Source organism: Sceloporus undulatus, chromosome 3, assembly GCF_019175285.1.
Source record: "Sceloporus undulatus isolate JIND9_A2432 ecotype Alabama chromosome 3, SceUnd_v1.1, whole genome shotgun sequence".
NCBI classification, from domain to species: Eukaryota; Metazoa; Chordata; class Lepidosauria; order Squamata; family Phrynosomatidae; genus Sceloporus; species Sceloporus undulatus.
Window position 1 is genome coordinate 149,517,699 of NC_056524.1, and position 11,750 is coordinate 149,529,448.

An 11,750-nucleotide genomic window follows, 5' to 3' on the forward strand; every position below is an offset into this window, starting at 1 on the left:
TTGCTTCTATATGTACTGACATACAAATCCACAATACAAGTTTGCAAAAATCAAAATGCTTTATCTTAACAAAGCTGTGCCTGTGCAGCTATGCTATTTCTCAGATATTAAAAAGACATTAACGCTTATTTGTAAGGGCAGCTGATAAAGAAATCCCAGCATCCACAAGGAGAGGTCAACCAAAACTCATTCACCCATGTTAAGGCCACTTTTGTGATGTGAGACAAGCTACTGCTGCATAAACAGTTTATTTATTTGGCAGCAACAGGGGGAAAATTGAAGCCTTTAAGATCCATATGATTAGTCTTGGCAGAATCATTTCTTTAAACTTTTTATTTTACACACCTAAGCAGGATGGCACTACACCAAAGAAAGTAGTTTGCCTTTTACAATGATGCCCTCTTATTGTTACATTTTGGGCACACTCATTAAAAGACTTCCTTATGCCTGTTATCAAAAACTGTTCAGGTACTTCCAGGTATCCCCAAGATGTGAAGCTTGATATGACGTGAGATCTGATGAATACCAGGTGTTGATATCAAGATAATTTTCTGTGTCTCTACCACGAGGGAAACTGGGATCAACACAGCATATAAAATGGTCATAGACACAGACTGCTTTTTAACCAAAGGCAACATCTTTGCAAATGATTTTGCAAAGGAAGATTTAATTATCATACTTCTGATGATACCTGCAAGGTTATCCCAAGCTATCTTTTCTTCCTAATGATGTTGCACATATTCCTTTTTTATAAGGTTATAAATAAGGTATATTTAGGACAAGGAGACCACTACTGAAGATGATATTTAAAGATTTAAAATGAAAATCCATACACAATGCAGCAAGCATCAAGACTCACAATGGAATGGTGTACAGTATTTGAGCTCACCACACAAAAAGAACAATGGAAAGTCACCTTGTGATAATGTTGCTGCATCTTGAATTAATTCAAACAATTTACCCCTCTACCAGAACAGTCTTATGCATGCTTACTTCCATGTAAATTCTACTCTGTTAAATGAGGTTTTGCCTCAGGTAAGTCTGCACAGGATTGTGCTGCAATGGGATCTGAATGACTCAGTTCAGTTTAATACCTTATAGTAATGTACTGCTAAACTTAAGCAAACCAGACAGGAAGCTGGACAGAACAAAAACACACTCTTGAGAGTACACTGAGAGTACACAAAAGAGAACACATAAAACAAACCTACTATCAACAGAAATGAACAGAACAGATGCTTTTCCGAAGTAGTGGTAAGAAGGGGAGAAACAGTCCCTTTCTCCAATATAAGAACTAGAAACACATACACAGGTGGAGTGCTGCTACCAATAAGCAAAACCGGGGTTGTCCAGGGCCTCCAGGATCAACTCTGCCTTGAGACCCATCACAGGCAGTAAATGGCCTCCATGGACCCCCTTCCCCCAGAAACTACCAGTGGCCAGACGTCTTTATCTGATTTTGCTAAAAATTAAAAAAAACAACCCTTTCTTATCTAAAGACTCTCCTGGTTGTCATTTTGCTTTAGCATGTCTAGCCATGGGACCCCACCCATTATTTCCCTGAACTTGTTAAAATCATTTCTTGAAATCAAAAATCTCTTCTTTGCCCTGCCCCACAGTTGTGAATTATAGCATTACATGGACACTTCCAAACAAAGTACTGACTACTTACATAGAATCAGAGTTGGGGAGACTACAAGGGCCAACCAGTCAAACCCCTGCCATGCAGGAATACACATTCAAAGCACTTCAACAGATGGCCATCCAGCCTCTGCTTAAAAGCCTCCAAAGTAGGAGATTCTACCACACTCCAAGGGAGTATGTTGTACTGTTGAATAGTTCTTACTGTCAGGAGGTTCCCCCTGACATTGAAGTGGAACCTCTTTTCCTGTAGTTTGAATTCATTGTGCCATGTCATAGTTTCTGGAGCAGCATAAAACAAGCTTGCTCCATCTTCAATATGACATCTCTTCAAATATTTAAACAGGTCTATCATAACATCACTTAGCCTTCTCTTCTCCAGACTAAACATACCCAGTTCCCTAAGTCGCTCCTCATAGGGCATGATTTCCAGACACTTCACCATTTTAGTTGCCCTCCCCTGGTCACACTCCAGCTTGTCAACATCTTTTTTGAATTGTGGTGCCCACAACTGGACACAATATTCCAGGTGAGGCCTGATAAGCAGAATAGAGTGGCATTATTACTTCCCTCCATCTAGACACTATACTTCTGTTGATGCAGCCTAGAATTGCATTGGCTTTTTTAGCTGCTGCATCACACTGTTGACTCATGTTCAACTTGTGGTCTGCTAAGACACCTAGATCCCTTTCACATGTCATGTTGTCACCCACAGCTGTCTACCTTGCCACTGCAACAGGAAGTCCTGTGTTAATGTCATTTTGAATTATGATCTTGTCCTCTGGGGTGTTAGTTACCCATCCTGATTTGGTGTCATCAACTAATTCAATAAACATGCCCTCAGTTCCTTCATCCAAGTCACTGATAAAGATGCTGAATAGCACTGAGCCCAGGACACAATCCTGTGGCACCCCACTGGTCACTCCTCTCCTGGATGAAGAGGAGCCACTGCTGAGCACCCTTTGGGTTTGGCTGGTCAACCAATTTCAAATCCATCTAACAATTGCATTGTCTAGCCCACATTTTACTAGTCTGTTTGCCAGAATATTATGGGGGACCTTGTCAAAGGCCTTGCTTTGATTGCAACAACCAATTCTTCTCTACTGATTAAGATCAAGTCCAGGATTGCTGATCCCCTTGTTCCTTCCTCTAGCTTTTGAAAGAGGAAATTATCTGCAATACAAATCAGGAATCTGTTGGCAAGCCTTTGCTTTGCAGTATTTGTGTCCCAGAGAATATCAGTATGCAAAGGGATCTTGTAGAACCTTTAAGACTAACTATGCAGAAGAAATTATAGCATAAGCTTTTGTAGACTTGGTCTACTTCCTCAGATGCATGGAGTGAAGCATTGCCCAGGATGAACTTTTTTAGTCAGACTATATGAATAGCCCTAGAAATGCAAAACTTGTGAGTATGGTGATGAGGTGATAAGTTCAGTTTTAATTATATTTGTTGAGGGACAAAGGCAGGTGGAAAAATGTTGCCTATGGCCAGGATGGGCAGATGATTAAATGAATGACAGAGGGAGTTTGGGAATGTGGTGTATGCAGGCCAGGAACCAGAAAAAAGATATGAGACTGGCCTGTTTGCCCTATGTAGAGTGTTGAAAGGCACTGTTGACAAAGATGGCATATATCATATTAGAAGATGAGCAAGTGAAAGTGACTCTAATATTGCAAGTTAAGTCATTAGTGAAATTCCTGAATAAATGTGTGAGCAAAAATGTGTGGCATCCCTGTCCTGTGGATCTGAGCAGATGTGATCATATTGGAGGGTATGGCTGTAAATTATGGATTTGGTGGTGTGTCCATGGTGAAAACTAGACGCATGTAAATATGTGCAGTGGACAGTGGATTTGCAATATTGGGGGGATGCTGAGATGTCTGTCATTCAGCTGTATGGTGGTGTCCAGAAAGTGGACTTGCTCTGTATATAGGCTGATGGTGGAGCGGAAGTTGCTGAAATTCTGGTGCAAAGTCTTGAGAGAGGCGTCTCCATGAGTCCAAATTATGAAGATGTCATCAAGGTATCTCAGGTAGAAGAGGGGTTTCTGGGCGCAGGAGTTAAGGAAGCGTTGTTCTAAGCTAGCCATAAAAATGTCGGGATATTGTGATGACATAACAGTACTGTTGACTTGAAGGTATATGTATATATAAGGTATATCTTATTACCAATGGTAAAGTAATTGTGTATGGGAATGAAGCGGCAGTCTTTGGTGGCTAGGTCTGCTATGGTCCCATTTGGAATGATGTTCCCTTCTGTGGGGTGGGTAACTGAAGTTCCCTATAACTACTAATTCTTGCAACTTTGAGATTTCTGATATTTGTTTCTGAAAAATATTATCTACCTTAGTTTGGTGGCCCATAGTAAATTCCTACCACAATGTTGCTTTTATTTCTTTCTCCATTTATTGTTTACCTAAATGCTCTCAGCTGGTCCACTCTGATCATTCACATGGATTTCTGTACAACTGAATTTGTCTTTAACATACAATGCTACTCCCTCATTTTCTGCCAATCTTTTCTTTCTGACTAGGTTGTACCCATCAATTGTAATATTCCAGTCATGGGACTTATCCAACCAGGTCTCCAGTATGTGTATAAAGTAATATTTACCTCTCTGCACTAGCTGTAAAGATTATCCAAAGAGCTGCAGAAAAAATTGCCACCCTGGCAGTAGTGAACTACAGTCTGCACAGGGAAAGGCCTATCTAGACCACAATACCAGTATAATGTATTCTCTATTATAGATGGTTTAGAAGACATAGAAACTTATTTTAAAAAAAACCAATAACACTCTTTGAAGCTGAATCACACAAGTAAGTCCAAAATCAGTTTACCATCCCACTCACAAAGAAATAAAGGGGATTTTGTACTCTGAATTTGTGCCAGTTGTTCTGTCATTTGTTAACTGGTTTGGTGGAGACGGATGGTAAACATACCTCTTGTGCCTGCTGTAAAAAGAATTTAACTGGGGCAGAAAGGTGGGTTTTGACCAGCATTCCAACTTGTCCCTGTGAAAGAACTGTAACTCAGTTAGAAGACCACACCTCTCATTTTAATATCCTTCTCTCTGACAGCAACAACTAAAAGGAAAAAAAACTCCACACTCAGGGACTTCAAGGGACCTTTGAACAAAAGGTGCTTCCCATTAAGGGATATTTACTGAAAGAAATCTATGAATGGCAGGAGGACCACAATGATCCCCATTAGGAATCTATAGACACAAGAGTAGTCAGAAACTTCTCCTTTACCAAGACACAATTTAAGACTGTTTCTGGTAACATCAGTGTAATAGTTTTATGGTAGAAGAGATGGTGGGGGTGAACAGAAGGTAGATTTGGATATGCTAGTAGATCACTGGGTGATTTACAACAAATTAGGAACAGTTTTCTCATTTTCAATTGTTTCACAATAGCTATGACAGAGATAATTATTCTTATCTAAATTAATTTGCTGAAAATATTAAAGTTCAGGGTAACAAAGTGTTGGTTCTTGTGAGGAAGGACTGCAAGTTCTATTCAGTTCTGACACTCAAATCTGTCTGCTTAAAACCTTTCCATTCTAAGTGAATGCATTTTGCACCAGCCTCTAGTTGACAGAATGCAAGGTTCTAGAGGCATAAGTCTTTCTGTAGAAAATCTCAGACCTACTGAACATTTTACCTCTTAGAGGTGTGGTGGGAAACTTAAGGGGCTCCTGTCATCTCTGTCCATTGACCATGATGCCTGGGATCAACGGGAGTGATGAGCACAACAACAGTTGGAGGACCACAGGTTTGCTACAATTCCCCTCAGGTGTATAATGCCTGCCTGTATCAAGTCATAAATGCCTTCACCTAGAAGATAAATGACTGTGACCTAGAATGACTGTAACACAAGAGAAAAGAAAAACTTGCACAGCACAAGAGTGACTCCATAGTTTCCACCGTTGCCACTCGGCCTCAGTGCTATCACATGCAATGGGTCTTTCTGCATCTGGGAGTACTGGATGTGAGAACAGATGATACTTTCATCTGGTGAGTCACACCTGTACTGATATTATAGCTTGATCTAAGGAACAGGAGTCAACATGGGGCTGAAAGAAAAAAAAATCTCCCTTTTGTTCTTTCTCTTCTGAAAGACCAGAGGCCTAGAGTTAGAATGACATCTAATGCACCCCTCCTCCTGCTCTGTGCCCATCCACAGTGATGCTAAAAGGAAGATTTTCTCAATCCCCTTTTCAGTTGATAACAGCAGCTTCAGTTGGGAAAAAAACTGCCCCAGAAAAGCAAAAGAGGACTAAGCTACTGACAGAGGCATAGACATCACCCGTTGAAGTCTCACAAACTTTTATGAAATGCCGTGTGAGGTTCTGGACTTTTCAGGGGAAAATATTGCTTCATTTAGATATTAAGGTAATAAAGTTATGTGTGCACTGTGTATTAGGCAAGGATCTGTGAGAAGGGGTGAGAGAATGGAATGGTGGGAGTGAATGGTGGGATTTTGAAAAGGCTGTTGGATGATGGTCAGGGATAAGAGGGAAGTCTATCAGGATTAGGAATTAGTTGTGGGGTTTAGGAGTTTGAATAATTTGGAGAGGTAAAATCAGGGTCAGAGTTGGCTAGGAGATAAGTGTGAGATAGAGATGTGATTTAGATGCATTAAATAAGTAATCTGCAACAGTCAACCTCTGTTAATAAGTATTTTTGTATTATATGATTTTGCCTCTGGAAATGCTACATAATGGAAAGCTGAGTTCAGACAACAGCAGCTGTGATGGCAGCAGTTAGTAAAGAGTGGTAGTGCCTGGTGTGAGGGAGAGAAAAGCAGAAAATAAATGAAATCTTGTACAGAAACCACAATGACATCTAAGAGGTCCCCACAGTTGGTGGCCACAGTAGTGGAATAGAGGTGAAAATAAATCTTTAGAACATTTGGTGGCAGTGAAGGGATAGGTAGAAGCCCACACAGTTGGTGGCAAGAGAGAAACAGCCAGAGCCTCCACATTCTGTCTTTGCTCACTTACTATCACTGCAATGATTTCTACAGATACAGATGCCAAGGCTGCCAAACAACAGAAATTATAACACATTATTTACCAACTAGTGGTGGGCTTCATCTGTATCTGGGATGAACTATGAAGATGTCAAAACATGCTGAGAAACATGATTGGCCTTGATATTCTTTTGGGAAATACTTTGCATTGTATATAGGAAGATATGGGAAACATATACAAGATTTACGCAGCCCTGCCTGAGAACAGGCTAGTTTATCTTTTGCTCTGGTCACGCATTTTCCTCCTACAGTAGGGGATATGGAAAACCCAAATCTAGTTATTCAGAAGGGTGTGAACTATCCATTCTTATAGTTTTTTGTGAGTTTTTCGGGCTATGTAGCCATGTTCTAGAAGAGTTTGAGAAGAATGGCCACATAGCCCAAAAAACCCACAAAAAACAATGGATGCTGGTCATGAAAGCCTTCGACTTCACATATCCATTCTTATGTCTGCTCTGCTGCCAACATCTGTGGAGGGAACAGAAAACTTTAACTTGCATGGTTGTAGCAGAAGTACTGCATCATCAGCAGGTGAGGGAACTTCCACCTGTTCTGAGAGGGATGGAGTCAACCTTTCTGAGATCTGTACAAAACCTATAGTTGACTTTGCTGAAAGTCAAAGAGTGTTGCTGTTTCACAAGTGCAATGGTACGGTACTCCATGCTTGATTGCCCTCTTCCAGAAAAGTCTAGAGATGCAAAGAGCACTGGACAAACATCTTATCAAGCAGCTACTAGGGAGGGATTTCAGTCCTCTCCACCCGTGTTTAGGCTTGATTTGGCTATATAGTGGAGGTTGTTTTTTTTAATGGCTTGTGAACCTTCTTGCCTACAGAAATAGGATCTGGTAGACACTTGTACTTCCTTAAAAATTAAGGCAGATTCCTTTTTTGGCCTGCTCCTCTAAGACGAGAGATACTGTATATAACTAATGTCAACTACTGGTGATGGAGCACTTCTCATTGCACAAGTGCCAGGTGTTCCAAGTGGGAGGAGAACCATTACAGTTTCCTGCTTCTGTTGCTGCTTTGCTCCATAGCCCAGTTCTAAAGAAAAAAAATCTAGCTGGAGGAATAATGGCTCGACTTGCTTTCACTTTCTCTAGGCGTAAAGGGCTTTCCTTCTCTATGACATTTGGGAAAAGGAGGACCTGAGAGTGGTGGCAAGAATCAACATGAATAATATCGGAAGGTGAGCTGTGAAAGAGCTTTGCTAGGGCCTCTGTCACTAGGCAGAGCTGTGGTTGGAAGAGCAGGAAAAACCCTTCTCTTGAACACATTAGCTTTGGCTCCTCTTGATGCAAGGCAAGTGGCTACCTTGGATAATTTTAAAAATACTTCTTGGAAGTTGTGGAGAACATTACGTTCATCAAAATTGAGCCTGAGGAAGGGAAATGTCTTCACCATCACAAGTGACACAGAATATGACTCTTCTCTTGATATACTACATATCCAAACACATCCAGGGGAATATATACATTCATATGAAGAGGGGATGAATGAGAAGAATTGCTAGATATTTGATTAATGCCAACTTATGTTGGCATTAATGCCAACCATATTCCTAGGGAATGTAGGGGAGGGGTGTGGGAGTGGAGGGAGAAGTCAGAAAAACAGTTTGGGACCCCAAGAGGTCTTAGCACAGATTTCTGGAAGGGAAAAGGAAGTGAATGGCAGCTGTGAGCCACAAAATGGTGCTGCGTCTACACTATCCATCCAGGACATCAGGAAACAGAGTTTATTCTGCACTGCAGCTGGGCTGCTAACCATCAAGAAAAAGCAGCATTAGTACAGCTGAAAGGCAGGCTCCTGTGTCCATTTCAGCACTTCTGCAATGAAACATCCAAGATTCCATGCCCATACAAGAATACAGAGACCCTGCTTTTGGCCACATGAGGGCTGTATGTATAAATGAATCAGCTGGTGGGAGACTGCTTCACACAACATCCAAAGCTGAATGTAGGTATCAATTTTTAACAACAAAATAAGCAGAATCCTTACCAATGGCATGGTCTATTTTGCTCTCTCTCCTTCTTTCTCTCTCTCAATCTTTTTTGTAAGGTCATGGAGCTTTTGAAGTGCAAGATGTGTCTCCATCCCACCACACACACACCCTTGCCCAGACATGCTATGTGGGGTGATGAGCACAAGCTGGACGTGCATGGCATGAGAATGGTGATTCCACAGGGTCACAGGCAGTTTATGGGAGGTGCTCACCATCAAATGCACGCTGGAGCTTGACTTCCTTTTCTGGGCACACCATTGAGAGGAGGAAAAAGAAGGAAAGAAGAAATGAGAAGAGAAGCAAAGAAAATGTTGGCACTTGTGTGTCAGCAAAGACCCTGCTGGCAATCATGTTCCTCCAGGAAAGGAACAACAGACATATGGACTCATGGGAGCCAGCAATCATAACCCAAAGGCAAAACCTGGAAACACAACCCTCTAAACTTAGCAAGAGGGTGAGAGATGCAGACAGTGCAACATGACATTAACAGACACTTTCCTCTGAAACACCTCTAATTCAGCTAAAGATGACTAAACTGCACCCAATTCCCACCAAAAGCACCACACCTCAACTATCTATCAAAGAAGATAGCAATAAACAATGGGAACTAGGGCTTCATCACACAACTTCAGGGACTATTACCAGATGCCCAGACCTCAAGAATTTCATTGTGGCTATCATCTATCTTCTCTCATAAATGAAATAAACTTGATTCAGTTGGACTGGGTGTCTGCAGTAATGGTTACAAGCATGAGATACAATGTCCAAGTATGCACAAATTCATACCTACAAAACACCTTTGAGATCTTCCAGAGGAGGGAATCTATTCCTACCCAGCAACAGCAATCACAATGTGCTAAAGAGATTAAATAAACCCTATCCTCCCCATCCTTGCAATCTAAATCCACACATACATTTTGCTCTAGAATGTTGCCCTAAAAATGAAACTACAGTATATCAAAGACACTTCCACACAGACACTAGATCTATCAGACAAGGTGACAGGTGTGTGCACCAATTACAGTTTGAATAAAAAGGCACTTAGAAATGCTCAGTTAGGGCATTTGTATGAGAGGATAGAGCAGATTCATTCAAAGGGTTTCATTTGGTGAGGTCAGAGAATGCATGAGACCTCCTCTGCCTGTACTAATAAATTAAGAACATATCATTTTGTAAACCAACCAGGGAAACAATGAAACACTCTGGAACTCTGGGGGAGAGGGAGAGCAAAAACTGGCTAGAAGCAAATATTGCTGACAAGGTGTTAGACACGTATCAGATACACTGACAGTGACAGAGCAAGAAAGTACCAATCTACGGTGCTTGGTGGGCAAGAGGATGAGGTAAGCCAGAGATTGTGGGAAACATAATCTGCACAGCACCATGCTCACACACTTGGGCAGGAATCATATTATATCTTAACTGATCCACCCAAACCATGTTAACTTTTTTATCCATCCTTCCTGGCAGTCACCCTTACTTATCTGTAGCACTAGGCACGATCTCGCTTAGAAATTCTACTTGTCCTCTGATGCGTTCTTAAACTTAAATCACTCAAAATCCAAGACAATTTCTTTTTTGAGCTGCCCAGTATTAATTCTTTATAGAAAAGACACATCATATCTGTGAGGCACAAGGATCCAAAACTGAGGGATGTCTCTATAGTGCTATGTTATCTGTGGAATGCCAGAAAATCTCACATATCATATATTGTTGTCTTGTAGGCAATGGATGGGATTTTTATTCTCACCAGCATTTAAAACACTGTTTTAGTGCTTTCAGAGCTTCTCACTGTTTATTTTTTATTATTGTTTTATTCTAAAGTAAACCTAGCTCTGTTTTTGCTTCTGGTTTCTATGGTTTTATCATATGTTGCATAGTTTATATGCTGGTTATTATTCTTTTATTATTATTTTCTATTTCATGTTTTTAATCTACCTGTACATTATCATCCAGTGATGTTTAGTTACTAGATGATTTAAAAATACAAACTATATTTCCAGTTAGAACTTTTTAACATTTGTACACATGCAACAGCTGCATACATTTATCTCACATGCTCAAAATGCCTCACACAAATTATCCTGTTATAATTCTTTTCAACAAGTCTTTTAAGTAAATCTCTGCTATTTTTAACAATACAGTAGTGGGCTAAGGCTCAGAGAGTACCTTGCCTAAAACCGCCTCATGCACTGGTAGTAGAAGTGAGATTCAACCTAATGATTACTTGATGTACTGTATATAGCTCAATCCCTTAGCCACTGTACACCATCTGCTCAGGTATCTTTTCAAACATTACATTTCAAAGGTCTATTTTCTGGGTTACAACTCCAGTGCACCCAAAGTAGGTTTGCTATCTTAATTTTCTAAAAGTGGCAGCTTCAATGAAAGTTACTGTAAAGCAGCACTGAATGGATTCTTGACAAGAGGGTGGGTGGGGGAATCCTTTTGAATAAAACTACTGATTTCTTTACATTGCAATAGATGAAATAAAGAAGGCACATTAATAAAAATACTGACCAGTCTTTGCCAAAAGGACACTTTCAGATAAAGCAGGGACAGGCAAAGTGCAGCCTGTAGTCCGCATGCAGTTCTCGAGCCCCCCATAATTTAAAAACAAAAACCAGTTTTGCTTCAAATTGCTCACAAATGATCTCTAGGGGGTTGTAGAGGGCATTTCCACATGGACCTCCAAGAGTTTAAGTGATTTTTTTCAGAATTTCTTTTGCTTCAAAATATCCCATCATAATGCTGTCTAGGGACTTAGTAAATCTCCAAAGCATGCTTCCATAGTTCACAGAGGATGATTCTGGGGACCTAGGATGGCCACAGAACATGCCTCAATGGCCCACAGAGGCTGTTTCAAAGTTGCCCACCCTTGAGATTATGTATTTAAAACATAGTTGATTTCATGGATTTGCAAAATATTACAACAGCTTCCAAGCAGTGGTTACATTGGACAGACCTTATTACAAATAGCAGAACTAATGACACACACTCAGAAAACCAGCTGAACAGTCCAGAAAAAAAAAATACAACTGACAGAATCAGAAAAACCTTAAGTCTTCCAA

At 40.6% G+C, this 11,750-nt stretch overlaps 1 protein-coding gene across 1 annotated transcript in view; it reads right to left on the minus strand.

The window, feature by feature from the left end:
* Positions 1-11,750, minus strand: part of CAMK2G (calcium/calmodulin dependent protein kinase II gamma) — a 254,090-nt gene that overhangs the window by 26,100 nt on the left and 216,240 nt on the right. The window contains exon 15 of the mRNA XM_042458442.1: positions 8,892-8,924. Coding sequence (XP_042314376.1) covers positions 8,892-8,924 — 33 coding nt within the window. The remainder of the gene's footprint in view (positions 1-8,891; positions 8,925-11,750) is intronic.